The sequence below is a fragment of the Harpia harpyja genome, chromosome 4, assembly GCF_026419915.1.
Source record: "Harpia harpyja isolate bHarHar1 chromosome 4, bHarHar1 primary haplotype, whole genome shotgun sequence".
Lineage (NCBI taxonomy): Eukaryota > Metazoa > Chordata > Aves > Accipitriformes > Accipitridae > Harpia > Harpia harpyja.
In genome coordinates this window covers 52,075,636-52,095,937 of record NC_068943.1, presented here as the reverse complement: position 1 = coordinate 52,095,937, position 20,302 = coordinate 52,075,636, and the positions used below count along the sequence as shown (strand labels likewise).

Genomic DNA, 20,302 nt, shown 5'->3' with positions numbered 1-20,302 from the left:
TTTCTCTCTGATATAATTAGTAAAGGAACTTTCTAAAACTTACAGTAGTGGCACCTAATTGTAGTCAGATATATTTAAAGAAAAATACTTACGACATGATTGCACTAACAAACTAAGACAGTGTTATCAACCATGATTCTTGATATTTTCATTGAAAGAGGGAACAAACTGACCATTGTTACTTTTAAAAACCAAAGATCTACTTTGTAGAAGTAGTGTTTTAGAATTTTTACTAATTAAGCTACTGTTTATTATTAACACGAGTTCTGCACTGATAGTGGCTTTTCAGAAACTCGGGTAATTGGAACCATACCCTTTTCATCTGGTAGGTATCTGAAATCCATAGGTTCACTGACTTCCTGGTCTGAAGGTCTTCGCAGCTGCATCTTCACCGTGACGGGCTCGGTGATGTCTTTGAGAAACGGTGGCGTTCTGAACACAATTGCAACTTGACGGTGAACGTCGGCTTGTGAGAAGGAACCTTTGGCCTCCCAGTTGTCCAAGACAAATCTGACTTCTATATCATCTAATCCATTAGAAACAGAAGATGCTTGTTAAGCTGAACAGGAAAACTGAAAACTTGCAGCAGAAGAAGGGAGAAGAGGAACAAAGAAAGGAGTCTGACTCAGAATTCAGATGAAAAGTAGATGGCTCAACTTTAAAGGCACTGAGTATCTTTCAGAGGTGCTGAGAGCCCTTGAACCTGAAAGCTGTTCTGCCCAGCTATAAAACCAGACCACTTACACGGCAGTGTGGTGAAGGGCTTCAGTTCCCCAGCTAGAAAGTGGTAGTGTCAGCCATTTGGAACAAAGGCAGGGGAAGAAAAAAAAAAAACACCAAAACCTAGTCAAGATTACCTTTCTGAACTTTGTCACACAGTAGAAATATTTCATCTCCTCCTTTTACACTTCCACAGTTCTTGTTCACACGACAAATTCTTAGTTCTGCTGTGTTGGGAGCTCCTGGAAACAAATGGGCAAATTTGATGATAAAGAATTACTGTAACTTTGTCGCTGTTGAAGGTGAGGTGCTGGGAGTTAAGGCATATGAAGGGAAGGCAACAGCTGGAGGAGTGTGACACCCCAAAATCCACACAAAACAAGTTGCTCCATACAGGAAATTCAGAAGCAGGGCTTGATGTTCCATGATCCTACAGCTCTTGGCCGCTCATCTCCAGTGCAGCTGTGCCACTCACTCCCTAACTATTCTAGAGCAGTCTCAAAATACTTCCCCGAATGACGTGATTGTGCTCAGCCCTGCTGCCCTTCAAGCTGTAGAATTCAAAGCAGTTCTCTGAGTGACTGATTACCTGTTACAGTCATTCTTCTCTGGAAAAAGCTGGGCTAGCAAGTTAAGAAAATTCCCCTCTCTGAGTATCTGGTTGTAGTTTTATTCAGAGACATACTTGGCCATCAAGCCTCTCCTCTGGTACCCTCTCTAGGTGTTTGAGAACAGGTCTAGGAGCCTAACTTTTATAGCAAGTTTTGTCCAAACCCACTCAAATTTCAACTCCAGACTGTGGCTGTACACGGACAAGTGCTTATGATAGTTGTGGATGGAGAGCTGCCCCATGCACAGTCTCTGGTAGCGTTGTATGTCACAGTAAATTAACCACCACCCAACTTTGCACACCACATCCAAACAGCCTGATGGCGAAGGGGGACTCATGCGGGATGGAGACAAGCAGTGCCTGACGGTGTCTGGCCCCGTTCAGTAGCAGCAGCTTTCCAGCAGGGTAAATATGGACAGGAGACTACTGCAAGAAAGAACAGCCTCCTTGGAGCTTCCTGGGCTATGTTACAATTTCTTTAAAAGGGCACTAATGTCACAATATAGTAATTCAGAGGTAACAAAGAACTAACAAAAAAAAAGCCAGAATGGAAGAAGTCTAGAATTTCAAGTTCACCCCCTGTGCCTATATGTTGTGTTGATACTTTCAAGTGAGCCCATACCAATTTTATGACCCCGTCTTCACTTAACATACAAAGTAACTGATGATCATTTCTCTGCTACTGGCTGTGACCATATTCATAGTTTACTGCCCTTTCTTCCACCCCTCCAGTCAACAGAACAAAACTAGGCCGTGCCATGATGTTTTCGTCTTGTTACGCCAAGACATCAACTCCAAACGTATTCACCTGGGAGGATCCAGCTGGTGCTGCTTTGTGACCCAGAAACCGATCCTCCTACCACCACAGCAACATGAGGCACCACCATGGGCTCCCTGTTCCAGGCACAGCGATGAAATACAAAGTTGAAGCTCATGGTGTCACCCTCAAAAAAAAAAAAAATCTACTTCGGACTCTCAGTTTGAGTCAATTCCTGCCTGATCTTTCATGGTACTCTACAGGTATGCTGTAGCACAACACAGACTACACTTAAAACAGAGCTCCTGGTAACCTCAGACCAGATCCCAATTACGTAGTTACTATCTGCAGCTATTACTATTATTATTAGGAGAAGCGGGTGCTACAGCCTCATTTACTACATGACACATGCCACTTCATTTGCTGAATGAATCAGAAATTGTGAAGGGAGGGGAAACAAAACAAACCCAGAAATGGCACAGGATCATATGATTGACAGCGTCATTGTGCGTTTTTCACAGTAAGGGTAAATTGAGAATTGCAAGGAGAAGCCTAATTTTACCTTTGTTTCACTTCTGTATGCTTGAATACCACTTGATGTCCTTTTAACAGGTTTTTGGGAAGGTCTCCTAGGCTGGAGTTTGTTGTCTTTTATTTTAAGGGGAGTTTAGACAGGAGGATAAAGGAAAGAAACACAAATGCATGCAGATGTGGATGCACCACTCTCTGCTGTCAGCCCCCGTGCCGGGCAGGAACACCGAGTTCAGCACCAGCCTCAGAGCGAGATATTCTGTGGCCTCTGTCTCGCCATGCCACTTCCCATCTCTCTTCCCCTGTGCACGCCCTCGCCTCCCCATCGCCGTGACTCCTGCCCAATTCCTGTTCCTCGCTCCCCAAAAGCACATCCCTGGTAACAAATCCCTAGAAAAACGAGTTTCTCCCCAAAAACCACATCATTTGAACAAGGGCAGAACAACATGTTCTCCCTAACCTCATTTCTCAGAATCAGTAAGCTGCTTTATCTGACTTTTCCCAAGAGTTTTCAGCGTGGTAAGATACGCAACTTGGGAAATTTCTGTTCAAAACCAGTTAACATTAATGTTATAAGCAACTGAAAATAGAAGCTGCCTGTAATACTGAATTTTATAAACTTGCAGTCTCTGCTAATGTGATTGCCTCCGTATTATGTTCATATTATTCTTATGTATCTCTACTATCCAAAGCAGGTGGAGACTACAAAGGATTAGAAAGTGAAGAAAATACTACATTTAAAGTATGCAAGCTGATTCTCAGAAAAGCTCTGAACACCTTTTTGCTCCTGGTCTGAACAGATCTGCGAAAGCTTGAACTCTAACCACCTAGGATTTCCAAGCCCATTGTACCATAGAATTTTATATTTCATCTAAAGTTATAACCTGACCTTACCCAGTTCTGTATGACAGAGCAGGTTTAAAAAGGCTAACATTTTAAAAAGAAATTCAGATCTGAAACTGCTGTTCCAGACAAGAGCAGCATAATTTTTATGATTTGTGGTTGCAGTTATGCGCTTTTATTTACACCGCTGCTACGTTACACGGAGGATTTTAGATACCTATAGTGTATCAGCAGCTGCCCACATACACCCACACTAAAAAACCAAGCTTCCCCCACCACACGGCCATCTGTCATTTCAGCAGCTTAGCAAAGACTGACGTCAATCAACGTAGACAAGTAATCATGATTTGGCACATTTCTAAATGGCATCTGAGACATCGCTGCAAATCTTGTACATCAATTTTATCTCAACCCTAATTACTTTAGTACTACGAGGGTTCTCAATAACACAATGCGCACAGTTCCAACTTCTAGATAATTCTAGAAGAGACTCTAAAAATAACAAAACCACCTGGGTTCATGTTAAACATTTTCATAATGGTAATGCCCACATCGACACAATTTTAACATCGACTTGATAAAATGCAGACCTTATTTTATTCAGCAGTTTCTGCTAAACTAGTGTCCCTTGACCTTAAACAGTTAGCACGGAAGTACTTTCACTGCAGAAATAAAAGCCACTACCAAAAAGTTTCCAGTTATTAGAAGCTCTTCTGCTATTCTTCTCCAGGAGAAAAGTCCAGCACATGTTGAGGGCTAAAATCCTCAACTGCAGTGACCTGCCAAAGCCACACGGAAGTCCAGGTTTGTGGAAAGAAGAAGGGGTGTTTCACGTACGTCTGCACCCTCCCAGAGCATGATCAAACATTCTCCCGCTACCTACCTATACACTGAAAATAGCAACCAACCGGTATACAAAAGGGATATATAAAAGCATTAAGACAGTTTCCCACTGGGATAAATCTCCCTCTCGAGTCCTGTTCCAGAGCTCTCGCAAGGCAAAGGCAAGACTCCTCATGGGTACAAACAGGCTTTAGAGGACATCCTTGGAAAACAGATCAGTCTTGCAGCAGCCATCCATCTCGCTACTATTTATTTTAATCGCTTGGCACGTCAGGAGCAGGCCTCTCCTTGCAGTCATTACTGTGATATGTGAACAAGGGCTGAGAAAGCATCCATGCGTGAGTCCGTGGGTGCGACAGACAATTCTTACTCTGGTGGGCCAACACTTCACCCTGGGATCATGTTCCGAGCATTTGCTCACTGACTTGCCATGTGTTAGACATGCATCTAGCAGTCCCAAGCCACAGAAGTGACCCAGAAGACTGGCGCAGACCTCAGAAACTGGCCTGGCATTTTTCTTTCCAAGCAAAAGAGAAAAGGAAAAAAAAAAATACACACATTTGACTGGGTTGGTACTTACTGTTGTCATAGATCGGGTTGGAAATCAAAGGAGGAAGAGCTAACGTGTAGTTGCCGTGTTCGTCGGGAAGGAAAGCTTGAAAGCAGAGGCGGACGACGTTGAGATCATACTCATCGATGTTGTGCAGCTGTTCTTCAGGCACTGAACAGCAGAAGGAAAGAGAAGACTAAGGATTAGTCATCAAAATCAGCAGTAATTCTTTAACAAACTGGGGATGAACCTCCACCGGTAGAAGAGATGGTGTTGCCAAGGCAGACGAAATGTGCCCGTAGTCCCTGCTAGCTTTCCAGGGGCTGCATGAATAATTCCTTGTACACAACAAATAATACAGAAGCCTTGCAGTGCTTTCCCTTCATCAAATAAGGCTAAACTGTCCTAGTTCTCCAGTTGCTTCTTGTGTCTGGTTTCCTCACCTTGCCTTCCAGACCAGTTTCATGTATCTGTAGTTTAAAAGTCATTCCCTGGATGTATATCTCTTTTTTGCACATGATAAAAATCAATAAAATGAATGCCGCTGCTGAAGAGAAATACTTCAGTACAGAGAAGTCCTAGGACCTAGCTGAAGATTTTTCTACAACAGTGAGAGACTTCTCCTACACGGTATTATCATTATTTTCCTCTAGAAACAGAGACAGAAAAATAATCAGAAGGCAGTTCTTTGGCAAGAATGAAGCCGAAACAACACAAACCATCAACATCTGTGTCACTTCTGTACCTTTAAGAATAGTGATTAGTGGTATCATTATGATATAACTTTGTGATACAACAAGCAAACCCTTGCTGGAAAGGGTCTGATTCCTTACATATTCCTCCCAGTGTAAAACATGGTAATGCATAACCCAAGCTCAGCATTTCAGTTTTGTTCACTCTTTCACTTGCTTTAATTTCAAGACATAGGACCTGGGATGTCATTACTGAACATTTCATGTACTCCTAGCTTAATGGGCGATGCTGGGAAAAGCAGCCCTCTCTGAATTCGATGCTTTCCTTTAAGGTCTGACACGAAACGATTAAGTTGACATTCAATGCTAGCAAAATGAGAAACTGATTTAATTTCACTTAAGTAGAAGTACTGATAATTAAAATAATTTAAAGTGGCCCTCTTTTCCAAAATCGTTCAAAGCAGCAGTTCAGCATAGCTAGATACTAGATACTCCTTGCAATTACTTAAAGTGAACATGTGCCAAGTCAACAGATCACCACCTCTCCAGTTCACTCCTTCCCCTGCCCTTTCAAAGGCCACTTGCAAGAATAAAAGATTCACCGTGCCTGCGATAGGAAGTCTGGGGATCACACTGTACTGATTAGATTGCAATGCTCTGACCTTTAACATTTATCACTGGGTTGGTCTCCACCCTGCCATAAGTGGGATCTGACAATGCCCACTTGAATGATTTCTTCCTTTTACCTTTTGATAGTGTGAAATAATAATTGCACTGAGCTCAGAATACTTTCCACTGGCATTTTTAGTCTTTCTCGTGCTCTGAATATCTCCGTTTCTCCTGGTCTCTACTATAAAATGAAATCAAGTCACCTTTCCCTTTTACAAGCCCATGATCTGCAATATTTCAAGACAAATACACTAGCAAGTACAAAACTGAGCAGCAGCTACATGTGTGACTTCAGAAATGGTGGAGCCCAGGGGAGTTCTGCCCGCGTACACTTTGCAGGTTGGTGGCTGACTGTATTACCAGGTATGCAGAGCAGAGTTTTATGATTTAATGCACTTCATTAGTCGACCTGCTAACTTAATAAACCAGGATATTTAGAAAACAGGTTTGGAACAGACAGCTGTTCAGCCTAACTCAGGTTTGGCAGACTCCGCAGCCCAACTGCCTCTTAATACAGCCTGATTTAGAGAATTAAAAAAAAAGTGCCTTCTCTAGATTGCAGAAGGGATAATCAGGAGTGCAACGCTACTTCGCTCCCAGCAGCTCGGGTGAGTCTAATCCATGCTCTGACATCACAGCCAGCAGGCAATTAGCTCCTGAGGACGCTCTGGCATCAAGGCTTACGTTCCTGTGTTGTATTAGCAACTGGTGACCACATGGATCCAGCCAGAGAGCCCAAGCGGCAGTCAAATTTCAAACTTCTTAAAAATTAAGTTGAGCATAGAGATGCAACACCTTTGTCTAAGTCAACTCCCTGTAGATAGAAGCCAAGCACAAAATCTGAATCTGGCTTTTGATTCTGAATCAAAAGCAAGGACTCTGTGGTTGTGCAATCAAGTCTCTCACAGGTTAAAGCAGCACCAGTCTCACACCATGTTTTCCACAGGTGCGGCAGCCTCTTCCTCAGAAACAAGTAATAGCAGACTTAAAGCTTAAAAGAACTCTGTTAAGTGCAAAAATACGCTAGATATGGAGAAAATCAGTAATGCTAATGTTCAAATTACCTAATTTTCTATACTACGAACTTTCTCAAATTCCCAATAAATCTGTTTAACCACCTGATATAGGAAAGGTGTGGCGTGCCAATAATTGCAAGAAACAGAATTACTGTATACAGCTCATTGTATTACAGCAAAAAACACTGCTCCTAATTTGCATTTTCTTATAAATGATTTAATACAATTTTAAAAATCTGTAGTTTGAAAGAGGAAGTGCTCAGTCAAGACTGATTCCTCTTGGGCTATTTTTAACCAGATGAGAAGAACATAACAGAGCAAAAAAGGAGAACAAGACAGCTGCAACTCCATCCTGTGATGACATGCTTAAAAAAAAAATATATAGAAGCTAGATTCCATGTTCATATAAAGAAGTGCATAGCTTTCATCAATTTCAAAACATATTTCATTCCCTCCTAAAAGACAATCATCCAAACAAAATAAAATGTTATTTTTAACAAACATCTAATTCTGCTCCCTCTGAAGTCAATTTGAGAGTAGCCACTAACTTGAACAGATGCTGGTTTACACCTTAAGAATATTAAAAACAAACAAAACTGAGGCAGACAAACACACTGACTAATGCCTGGAGTACGGCCATACGGAGGATGGTCGTGTTGTTCCGTGTTATTTCACTGACTTCTGTACAGAAGGACAACAGACAGGGTTAAACCTGACAAACCTGAAGTTATTAAAGTTAAGAAATGCTGTAGAAGATTTTGGGAACAGAAAGGACTGGAGAAGAAGAGTAGCCACTCCATCAACCTCTGCAAGCTCCACACAAGCAGCTCTACTGAAACCAGTGACATTACACACATGAAGTAAAAAAAAGTCGCATGATGCAGCGTGTTGGGAGCAGATATGGTAAAAAAGGCTCGAACGCGACATATGAATAAAAGGAAGAAGTACTCTGGTTTTGGCAAGAGTTCAACTTCCTCCTCTGACTCCTTGCTGTGTGGTGGTACCACACCTTACTGTCTTCACATGAATCCGACCGAAAGAACTGGAATCCAACCAACAATCTAGGTATGTTCCTGTGACGGCCCAATCTAATAAAAAGCTAGCCTTAACCTGGCAGAAATTCATTTTCCGTAGTTATCTATGCCAACAGGAGTATATGAAGGAATGTTTGTAAGTACAGCTCTTTTACAAGGGGAAGGAGAGCTTTCAGAAGTAACACGTAACAACTTAAACACATAGAAATTAAAAGAATACTAAAAAAGAACTAAAATTTTAAGGTAAATATGGGGCATGATGCCAAAAAATCCATAAAAATACCACCAGCACCATGGTAAAAGAAAACTAACCCCACTCACCAAGATTCTGGCAATAGGATTTCAAAAGCAGTACCTAGAGTTACCGTCAAACCTGGGGAGTACTAGCTGTCCAACCTGAACAGGGCTACAATAACTAGTAAATCCTTTCTTTATAAACCTGTTTACAACTCTACTGAAAGAAATGCTGATTCCCCATCTTAAAAAATAATTACCTTTGCAATAATTCTCTAATCCATTATCCACTAACACGGGAAGAGACTGATACAGTTCCAGTGCGGGCAGAAAAACACCCCACGCAAGCTAAAATCATGAACCCCTTCCAACCTGAGCTGGCTAATCTAAGCAGCTCCCGCGACACAGGCGTCAGGTTTGGGTAGTCCCCGTCTCCAACATTTAGGTCACTAAAGTCCAAAGATGCCCCGCTGGGTTTCTAATGAATGAGAGAGCTTCTTGGATTTGCTTCTGTAAGACAAAACTGGAGACTTTCTGGGACCAACCCACCAACATGCAAGTCCAAGTTTGGGCACAAAATTAAAGATGCTGATTAATATCAGGCCTCCTGTTTGTTCCTGTTTATTAATTTCTAATGTTTTTTACTATTTTAACAGTCTCCAACATCCAGAAAGGCCAATAAAATACTGTTTATCTGATGAAATTACTGGGGGATTAAGGGCTCTGATGTCTACTCATAAAGTGATGCTACAGAGAAAGTGAAAGTTTATTCTGAACACTGAAGAGAAATGATGAAGTGTTTGTTTTTTTGACTGATAACGCAACACCTGATTAAATAGCAGATTCCTCACATACCATCCTCCACCCGACTTCTAGACTAATGATGTCAGAAACTTCTGGAGTGGGTGCAGTTGGAGGTAATTTAGCATCTAAACTTAACCTGCATGGAAACTTCCAGGGCAAATGATGTGGTGTGACACATTCAGAGAAGGCTACACTGAGAATACCCGTTTACCCCACGAAGGGACATCTTGTGACCTTCACTCCTCCATGAGGGGCTGCAGGGCTACATGAGCCACGCTAGATCTCAAAGAGAATGACCTCCCGCAAACAAAAACACTTCACCAAGGAGACCGCTCAGGAACACACATCGTCACGATGAGCTGTATGCTGCCTTTTCTCTTACGCAGATGATGGTTTTTTAATTTAGGGATACACTGGGAGCTCAGTTTCATTTAAGTGATGACACAGAGGTGGTTTGCCTCAAGCATTTTGCTCCTGGAGTACAAAGATACCTGCCTTAGCCCTGATACCCACTGATCAGTTTAACTCGGTCTGTGCCAGAGGTTTTGCTGTAAAAGGCTGTCTCTGCCCAACCTTCACTTCCAGCACTACTCTTAGGCTGGGCCTAGCTCTCACGTGCTGAATCAGATCAAGGAACTGGTCCGGGTAAAGCTAACTTGCCAGAAGAAGACGAAAAGGCTTGTTTTCAGTCAGTCGGTTCCCAGGACCACTAGCCTTGGCGCAACGGAAAGGGTGGAAGCAGACAGATGCAGTGAAAGGACCGACTGCCTCTTCTAGTGCTAGTGCTGATTTATGCCAGGTTCAATCAGTCAGAGAAACCGGGTGCAAGTCCCCGGTCCTGCTCAGTGCCCGCGAAGTACACTTCCAATTCCGTTTACTCCCCCCAGCGTACATCCGCGCTGCAGCCCCAGCTGTGACTGTGTAGCTGTACAGCAGCTAGCCTTAGGAAAGGCTACAGCAGACAAGTAATGCAGCACACACTGAATGGCCCAAGTATCTGACCGGTGTCTCCTGTAGCTGAACTCTATGCAGCTAAAAAGGACCTCACCAGCTAGTTTGATGCTACATTTGCTGTTTCTAAGTGAACTACAATCACAAAGGAAAGAGCACATGTCCTGGTGTGCTATTTGTCCCTTGCTGTCAAAAGCAGGATATTGTGCTTTGTACCTGGGCTTCAGCAACTGAACGCACAGTACTGGATGACAGGCCAGGCTGTTCAGCTACACGTCCAGAGGCATAAATACCATCTACTAGCAGTTGCTGGGAGGTAGAAGCTGAGAACAAGGGGAGAGAAGGACCATGGCAGCACCATGTTTCGTCTCCCGATAGACCCATGCCTGGTTTATACCTCTGTGATCCATGAAGAGGTAAGTTTCAATCAATTCTGCAGAAAAAAAGAAACCTTTGCATGAACCTATAAACAGAACATGCATCGACAACACTCAGTAATTTTAAAAAAGCAAAAACTCAAGGGGGTTGATTCGTGCAAAAGACTGTAAAATTCAGATGCTAACCTACAGTCAACAAATGCCCAAACTACTACAGTTACATTTCCCTGGTTTACGGAAGAAAGAAATGCAGGGAAGGTGAATGGCCTGGCCTCATACAAAAGCCAAGGGAAGAACTGGGAATACAAATTAAAACTTTCGAAACTCAGTCCTTGTTTTATCTAGACAATGTTTCTCTGAATGGGTTCTTTTCCTGTTTAGAGTTCAATCTGAGAAAGGTAAAATTGGAACTGATTTAAGCAAATACATCCATCAGCCTCTGTACATTTCTAACACATTTTTTAGCAGTTTCTGTTTATAGCATAAAAAAAAAGTCGCTTTTTTTGTGTCTCTACTTAGTAATTTTCCTTTTCATTTTTAAACAATTTGAAAAGGGGCTGTCCCTTAGGTTAATACACACATTTCAGCATAAACAGCAAGAAGCATTTACACCAGGAACGAAAGAACAAAGGGCTTTCCAAAGGCAAAAGCTAAAGTTGTGTTAGGACATTTAGCTTTCCTCAACTGGATTTGCTCTGTGCCTATTAAAAAGGCGACAACTCTCACTTACCGAGACTTTCAGCCTGAGAATTTAGTTGGAGGGTTACATGTTTCTTTTAATTTAAGGACAGAAGTTGAAAGTTTCTTGTAACATCCAAGGCACTCACTACAGAGGACTCTGACACTTTCCACTTTCAAACCGTTCCCAACTCCCGAATTCTCGCTGAGAGCCTTCTTTTGGTTCCTAATACTTTGCTTATTTGCTCATGTAATCCATGGCCCTACAAGCCCCCCCCCCCCCCCCAAAAGCAGGCACTCCCCTGCAGCAAGGGGGCTGGAGTGTGGGGGGTATCCCGAACTTGGCCGACGGGGGTGAGTGGCGTGGGAGAAGAGGGGGTCTTACGAGCATGGCCATGCAGGGGCCAGCAAGGGAAGCTGCGGAGAGGGTGACAGCGCGCGTGGGCAGGAAGCGAGCATGACTGGTGTGGGGACGAGCCCAGGCGCATGGCGGAGGCGTGCGGGGGGGGCCGGGGAGGTGTCGTGGAGACTGTGACGAGTGCGAAGCCAACGCGGGGTCAGCTGCTTGCGGGCAGAAAGGGGAAACGGCAAAGGAAAGACTGCGGAGGCAAACGGAGCCGAGCTAGTAGTGGGGTACAGGGGAGAGCCTAAAAATTAATTAAATGCTTATTAGCAAGAGCAATTACAAAGGAACAGGAACCTTAAGTGTATGTCAAGCTCCAGGGAAAGCCTGTTTATACCCTATTGATCAACTGCCTGAAATGGGACGATGCTCTGGGTTTCTCACTCTAAGACAAGTCTAAGGTTTTCATGCTGTCGTCCCTTTGGCTAGAAAAAGGTTAGTCCTCTGTAATACTGTGCCAAGTACAGTTTTCTCCTAAATTTAAAGAAAGCACTGAGGGCTTTTTCTCATCGATAATTAACTTGAGCTGTTATTAACTCAATTGTTGTCTCTATGTCAAGTCACACCCACCCACAAAAGCTCTTAACTGAAGATTGGCTCTTCTTTTAATTTGAGTTGGCTGTACATCAGACAGTACATGGGAAGACAAGGATATGGCACAACTCAACAGCTACTGAAAGAAAATAAACACCCTAGAAAGCAGACGTGGACCAGCTCCACTGGAGGAGTAACTCTGCTCCTTCGATGCTGTGCTATTTATATCATCATCATCATCATGCCAAGGAGTCCTACTTACACGTTAGGCTGCCACTGCGCACCTTTCCCCTGACGTGCTCAGGGATGACAGACGAGACAGATTTCTAGATTTGTTTAGCTTATTAAAGGACAAAAATATATGGGATGTACCTTGTGAACACAATGGATCATGAACACATCTGGTGACGGTGTGGAAACAGCGATTCTCTCTCAAACAAGGCTAACACAAGAGGAGCAACCTGAGTGCAAGTCATCTGACTTGAATCCAAGTGAATGCACACAATTTGTACAGCCTGTACTGAACTTAACAAGGTGTCCTGGTTTCAGCTGGGATAGAGTTAATTTTCTTCCTAGTAGCTGGTACAGTGCTGTGGTTTGGATTTAGTAGGAGAATAATGTTGATAACACATGGATGTTTTAGTTGTTGCTAAGTAGTGCTTATCCTAAGTCAAGGACTTTTCAGTTTCCCATGCTCTGCCAGCGAGGACATACACAAGAAGCTGGGAGGTGACATAGCCAGGACAGCTGACCCAAACTAGCAAAGGGATATTCCATACCAGAGGAGGTCATGCTCAGTATATAAACTGGGAAGAGTTGGCCGGGTGGGGTTAATCGCTACTCAGGGACTGGCTGGGCATCGGTCAGTGGGTGGTGAGCAATTGCAGCGTGCATCTCTCATCTTTCTTGGGTTTTATTTCTCTTTCTTTTTGTTATCTTCCTTTTCATTACAATTATTATCATTATATTTTATTTCAGTTATTAAACTTATCTCAACCCATGAGTTTTACTTCCCCCCCACCCCGATTCTCGTCCCTATCCCACCAAGAGGGGAGAGGAGTGAGTGAGCAGCTATGTGGTGCTTAGCTGCTGGCCGGGGTTAAACCACAACACAAGGGATAAATGCTGCCAGCTAATAGTAATAGTGGGGAATGTATACTGAAACAGCCTTACAGGTACACTTGCAGAATGACTCAGATGCAGACAGCTCCAGCTAGGCACATGGCATGGTCTGCAAACACCAACTTCTAATCATTCAGGAGTTCAGAGGTAGACAGCAGTTGCTCCAACAGTACAGGCAAGAGTGCTGGAGAAAATGATCTTAAAACCCATGTATCTTGAGCAAGCAACTTCCTACTGTTGCCAATTATGACCCTTATTCAGCATGCATCCATACCGTATGCTGGAAGGCATGGAGGAGGGATGACACCACCAGAGAATTTGTGTTAGTGCTCAACTCTCCCTTTACCCTCCCAGTTGCCTGTGGCACCTGGGCTTCACTGGAAGACGATGCCCCCTTTATACAAGGAAGTCTAGAATGCAATTTTGTGGACCCACGCCTTGCTATTACTTCATTCCTTACTGACAAGACAAGTAATACATATGCTAGCAAGCTGGAGGCATTTTGCATCTGTTAATAGGGTCAATACTGAACCTCTGCCCTGAAAGGAGACGCAGGACAGGGACTGTTTCACTGTTCCCAAAGGTGGGAAAGAAAAAGAAAAACCAACCAACTCACAAACACCCTGAAGGCTAGTTTTCAGCTCCATGAAGTTTCTTTTATGACGTTCACACAAGAAATGAGTAACAATAACTTGCGACCTGCTTAGAGGATGCACCTAACTCCAAACAATCCTAAATAGAAAAGTCTGACACCTTTCTGAAGACACATAAAGCACAATGCAGGATGGATACAATACAGCCTGTGCAATCTTGGAGAATGTAGCGATACTCTTCTGACCTTGAAAAACAAACTAAATCCATACATAAAACTTTCAATCTTACCAAGCAGGGAACATTGCAGTGACTGCTTCTAACAAAACCCTGTTTTGATCAACTAAGTACACATATAAAAATATTTCTGTCGCTAATCCTGTTTTATTAGGCCTTGGTCCTATGCCTTTCTGGGCTCTACTTAGCATGGGACTGCCCTGGAGCAGCTGGAGGCCATTCTCAAGCGGCTCTGCTTTGTGCTGACACGTTAACAAGCGCCGAAAGGCAATTACGCAGGCTGGGGATTGCCAGCAGCCCCTGCTCAGCACAAGCCCTGCCGAGAGCAGGGTGCTGCCCTGCGTGTCACCCACGCAAGGCTCTCCCGGGCTGCCAGGGCAGGGCGGTGGTCTCCTCCACTGCTGGACTGGTGGAAAGCAGCCCAGGATCTGCCCTGATGCTACCAAGTGCAACCTGCTGTAATTGCCCCAAAATTATTAGTGAATTTGGAGTTACGTGCCAACCACTAAAAATCTGCCGTCAAGTGATTTTTGTTAAAACGTTTCTTCACTACTGCGCTCAGCAGCACTAGGAACAGAGCTATGTGGTTGCTGAAGTTTCTTTGTTGAAATAGACGTACAAAAAGGCATTTTATCATGTTCTTTTACTGCACGACATCAAAAGAAAACATCAACTCGTTTTTTATTTATGGAGTAAAAGAAAGCCAAGAGGGCTGAACAGAAGCGTTCCCCTTTTTTGTTTGAAATCAAGGCAGAGCTGGCTGAGTCAAGGTAACGTAATTAAAACACTTAAACTGTTTAAACTGTGCTGATGGACTAAAATGCAAAACCAGATGCTATTGTGTGCATACATTATCAGAACCAGGATAATTGTTTAGATGGGCCATTAGGACCATCAGCCTGACTCCAAATGGCTGTTCTAAAATTAAGAAAGATATTACAGAATGAGAAATGTTTTAGATAAGTTCAACATGCTTCTTTTTTTTTTTCCTAATTCAGGGACATGTACTTTAAAGCTACCCAGAAATCTAGCTCTCGACTCTCTAAGAAGGGTCTTACCTGACTTTAGCAAGGCTTCTGTGGGTATTTAAAAAAAAAAAAAAATTTGGAAAATATCCAAGCTCTTGCCACACTTAAGCAAATACATGACTACATTCATAATGCTTAGCTAATAGATTGGGGGTATTTATGCTTTTCATCTAATTCCCTCCCAGTTGTGCCTGCATGCTGCAAGTCCCTACAATTTGCTGTGTGTTCCCCACTCCCTCTGTGCGTTGAACTTAGCAATTATCTGGCTGTGAGATGAATTGCTTTAGCAAGTTGATCTGAGGGGAAACCACTTTTTCTTTTTTTTTTTTTGCAAGTTAGTTTTCCGTTGGAGCAACTTGCTGAGTCCGTTCACCGTGTAGCCACGCAGCCTCTGTATCTGGTGTGAGGAAAGTGGTAGGAGTGTGTGACCAGAGATGGAGGGAAGAGCAGAATGACTCTTTCTGAGAGCAGCCCACAGATCTGCTGTCATGTAAAACTGCAGCCCGTGTGTAGGCCCTTACAGGTGTGGTTCTGTAGCAGCACAACTTGCCTTGGACTTGACTGAGACCAACACTGCTGTGGACTTCTTGAGTGCCTGTACCAGCTCCCGTGCTGTAAAATCAAGTGAGGGGCAGCTGGAACAGGCTGCCCAGGGAAGGGGTTGAGTCCCCATCCCTGGAGGTCTTTAAAAGACACGTAGATGTGGCACTTAGGGAGATGGTTTAGTGGTGGACTCGGCAGCGTCAGGTTAACAGTCGGACTCGATGACCTTAAAGGTCTTTTCCAACCTAAATGATTCTATGATTCAAGGAGTCCATCAGCTCCCTGAACTGGCTGGCTGAGGGGTCACAAACACCAGTGTTGCAACAAGAGACCAGACGGGTTGGTGGCAAGCTAGACTTAATTGGTTTAAGTTGTTGCAGAGTTACGCTAATTCAGTCTTTCATCCTCATAGCTGCCAAAACTGGGGAATCCGATTCCTGAGGTACTTGTAGAAATTTCCAGGGAAGGTTTCTGCTGCTATCCCATTGCTTCTGTCCAAGCAGCAACTCACATTGCTGCTGGGGATAAAAAAAATTAAAATAAAAGGGGCAACTATCCAAATAGATTCATCATGTGATGAGAGTGAGGAAAGACTAGGAGGGAAACAGAAGGGGAAGAGTGTTTCTCAAAAAAAGAAAATAAAGCTCCACCACAAAAGCAAAGGCAGGACAAACAAAACCCCACCACCCTGCAGAATGAACCAGCTGAGTTCTACTCACCATTGAAAGGGTTAATCTTCTTTGAGATTCGTAAAGAAATTGATTCCTTCAGGTCTTTCTTCTTCACACACTGAATGCCCAAATTCTGGAAACTGAAGCACATGTGGCAGGATTTCAGCAATTAATAAAATCTTCAGTGTAGAATATTAAATAAATTATTTGATGTTGGTGTGATAACATACAGTTTAAGAAATGAAAAAAAAAGAGCTTATTTTGAGAAGGATGAAAAGGGATGCATTTTTTTCTAAAATAAGAGCAGAAACAGAGGTGAAAAATACTGAAATGAAATTCTAAAGAATTTCTATTCTTTATTAACAGTATCTATTTCTATATTAAAAATTATTACTCCACAGTAAACCTACAGTAATTAAATAGTTAAATACTCAATCTCAGGTAACTTAAAGTGACAATTATTTTTGTTATCAATAAACCTGCTGATTTGCATTAGTTAAGGGTTTGCTCTCCTGCTTTTATCAGGGAATGTAAATTTCAAACACTATTTTAAAGGTTTTTTTGAAACAAGTCTAAACAGGTTTTTAAATCTCACACAGTTATGGAAAAGTTCTGAAGAGCTGCAGCTCTTCCTTATTTGCATAAAAGTGCAGGTCACCCTGATGCAGGAGGTGGGGGGAGTCCCAAGCAAGCTGACTCTTTCCCACATGGAAAAACCATGACATCATCAAAGCTGAGTGGATGTAAAGCAGGAAGTAAAAAAAAAAAAAAAAATCCGTGTTTCATGATGTTACACTAAGCTCAGAAGAGAGGTCATGCCAGCAGGCATCCTTCTCCAGAAGTACCAGCTATTTCCCCATCCTTTGAAACTCCACAAACGTTCTGTGCCTTAGCTATGCCTAAAAAACCACCTTAATGCACCTAAAGATACTCCTTGTTCCTGCCAACGCTCTCAAGAACAGTTCTACATTTCCCTGCTCTGAACAAGACTATCCTAGCAAAACGTTAAGTTTAATTTCCTTAAGCTCCCTTGCCTGCGCCCAATACGCTCTGTTCAGAGGTTCCCAAATCCTCTGCCATCTGCTCCACTTCCAGAACCTTCACTCACTGGAGAAATGCATAAGCTTCCTTTTGAACCTGAACTTGACACAGTGACCTACAAGAAAATAAAAGGCACTAGCATCTCATAATTCACTAAAGCACACTGGCTACGTAACGTGGCTACTGACATTCAAGATTTGCAGCATATCTTGATGAACAATCCTATTTCTATCTTGTCTTGTAGGTAGTACTTTTTTTAGGGCTTGATCACAGCACATATTAATACCCCCCCCCCCTTGCCCCGAACACCCACTGTATTCTGCAGATTCAGTCTGAAGCACACTTCAAGTCCACGAACATGCCTGGTTCTGTATTATATCCCCACACGGCCATCTGGCAGTCCCAGGCTCTCCAGCCATCCACTGTAAGTTACCAAGCAAGTACCTGTGTAGAACTGGCCTTGAACAAAAGCTTTATCCAGCTGTGCAAGGACTGACAGCCATTACTCTGCACCTTTCAACCACTATGAACAAAGCCTCTCATGGACAGAAACTAGGCTTTTAAGCGCCCTGTAATTCTCAGATTATAAACATTTTCTTAAACATGCACTGTCACAGTGAAAGTGTCTACTTAACTATCACTAAACAGAAGGCCAGATCAGAGGAGAAACTGTCAAGAACCCCAGCAAGGCTGTGGGGTTTCACATCAATGCTAGCTGACAGGAAGCAAGCAAGATAACGAGAAGAGAGAGGGAGAAGTAGGAAGAGAGAAGAAAAAAAAAAAGAAAAACACTTTTAAAAACTATGATATCATCCATGTAGAGAGATAGCAAACTAGGAAGTAAAAATCTGAGTATAGAGGCAGTCACACAGGCTCCAACATTCATACTTTTGCCTTCATGTTTTGGCCAGGGAGGGCCCTGATCAAGTTTAGGCAGCAGTACAAAGATCATTACACCACAGGCAGAACAAAACACTTTGTTCAACTGGGACTACATGGGGAACTTTAAATAAGCAGAAAGCAAAGTAATTACTCAGACCAGCCCAAAATCTGGGATAATTCCACTTCTGCAGGAAAAAAAAAAAAGTAAAATTGGATTTTTGCTCCATTTGGGATGCTTAGCAAGAGTAAACAGCCAGAACCACTACCAAGAGAGGACCTCTCCTGCTCACTAGTATTGCATGAGGCTTTTCTCTAACATGGACTCGAAGAGAAGAATGTGAAGACTGAATCACTAGCCACAAAAAGGAAAATTACTTTAAACATCCAGATCCAATTATGGATCATACTGTTCTTTCATCTTAAACCACCCAATGATTGGGTTAAAAAAAAAAAAAAAAAAAGAGTGTACCGATGCTGGAAACATTTCAAAGAGAATGTTTCGAGCCTCCTCCCATCACGATCTCCCATGTCAAGCTCAACTGAAGCTTACGGTTTCCTATTATTGGTAAAGTGAAAGTAGCCCGCTTACTATTTTGTCAAAAACTGAGAGGCTTATAACCTAACAATATTGAGAAGAATTGACGGATATAGCAAACAATCACAAGTGCCTTAAGTGAAATGCATTATGTCAAAGAACAGGATTTGATGCACACATATAATGGAGATGAAATCAAAATTTGCAAATAAATATTTGCAGAACATCCCAATGCTTTTTGGCATTGCATCCTGTAATGGCCTCTCCACAGGCCTGCCGTGTGCTTACAAGCTTAACCTTGTGCAACAAAATGCCAAGAGGAAAAACAATCATCAGTGTCTTCCTGCAGCCGGTGAACGTAATACATAACCAGAAAAGGTGTTAAGCAATCAGGCTTTTTTTTGCTTCGGATCAGAAGGCAGAGAGCTGAGAGCAGGAAGTGGGATGGGCTGGAACAGCAGACATCCTTTGACCTTAGGTGCGGAAGCTTCATTTGAGAAGACAAAGGGGAAGCTGGTGAATGGATGGTCAGAGGAAGGTGCAAGGTCCCTTAACAGTTTAAGGTATTTGCAGCTGCCTTTTAGACAAGGTGAAGAGGAACTCCATTTGCAGGAAGGCCGACGAGGATGAGGTTACAACAATCAAGATGGAAGGCAAGTGCCTGAAGGGACAGCCCTACCTTTCCAGAGAGGTATAACAGTGGCGGAAAAGTTATACAAATTACATTTACTAATCCTTTTCTACCATTTGCCAATTAGAACAGGATTGTGAACAGAGCTAAAAAAAAAAATTAATAAATTTGTTAGCATTTCTAACAGCAAAAGACAGTACAGTCAACATGCTATGTGCCACCTGAATATGCTGCACCACATTCATGATCACTTGAGCCTGGGCTGTATGTTGAAGAAGCATCTCCGCTATTACAACTGTGTATTTCACCGTCAGGCAATCATCATCTTCAAACAGACTGCGTCTTCAGTTCTCTCCTTTAATAGTGTTCTACTGACTAAATCCACATAAATGTGGAGTAATTTCACTAACATCAACAGAATCCCATCAGCCTGAGAGCAGTGTGTAAGAGCTACTTATACACTGAAATATTTACCTTATTTTCTTCCCAGCTCAGTTATGTTTACCCCAAAGCAATAGCCTACTTCCAAATTTACTACATTGCAAACTGTCAACCACATACAGCTTATCAATTCTAAATTCCCCTCTCCGGCCATCATCACTCAACATTTGTTGCAGTTTACTCTGCTTTTACTTTATTACGTAAGACTTGGTGAACTTACAGGAAATGCCATCAAATACAACTGTATTTTAGATATTATTAATATCTCTCTGAACAGCACTGAGAAACACATCTCGCACACAGCCTGAACTTTCCTTACTACATCCACAAGTAG

At 42.7% G+C, this 20,302-nt stretch overlaps 1 protein-coding gene across 2 annotated transcripts in view; it reads right to left on the bottom strand.

Moving 5' to 3' along the window:
• The window catches only part of REL (REL proto-oncogene, NF-kB subunit), a 37,986-nt gene that overhangs the window by 2,938 nt on the left and 14,746 nt on the right, over positions 1–20,302 (bottom strand). For both annotated transcript variants that reach the window (XM_052784007.1, XM_052784008.1), the window contains exons 4-7: positions 16,487–16,578; positions 4,885–5,025; positions 858–962; positions 314–526 (exon numbers count right to left, since the gene is read on the bottom strand). In XM_052784007.1, the coding sequence (XP_052639967.1) occupies positions 314–526; positions 858–962; positions 4,885–5,025; positions 16,487–16,578 (551 nt within the window). The remainder of the gene's footprint in view (positions 1–313; positions 527–857; positions 963–4,884; positions 5,026–16,486; positions 16,579–20,302) is intronic.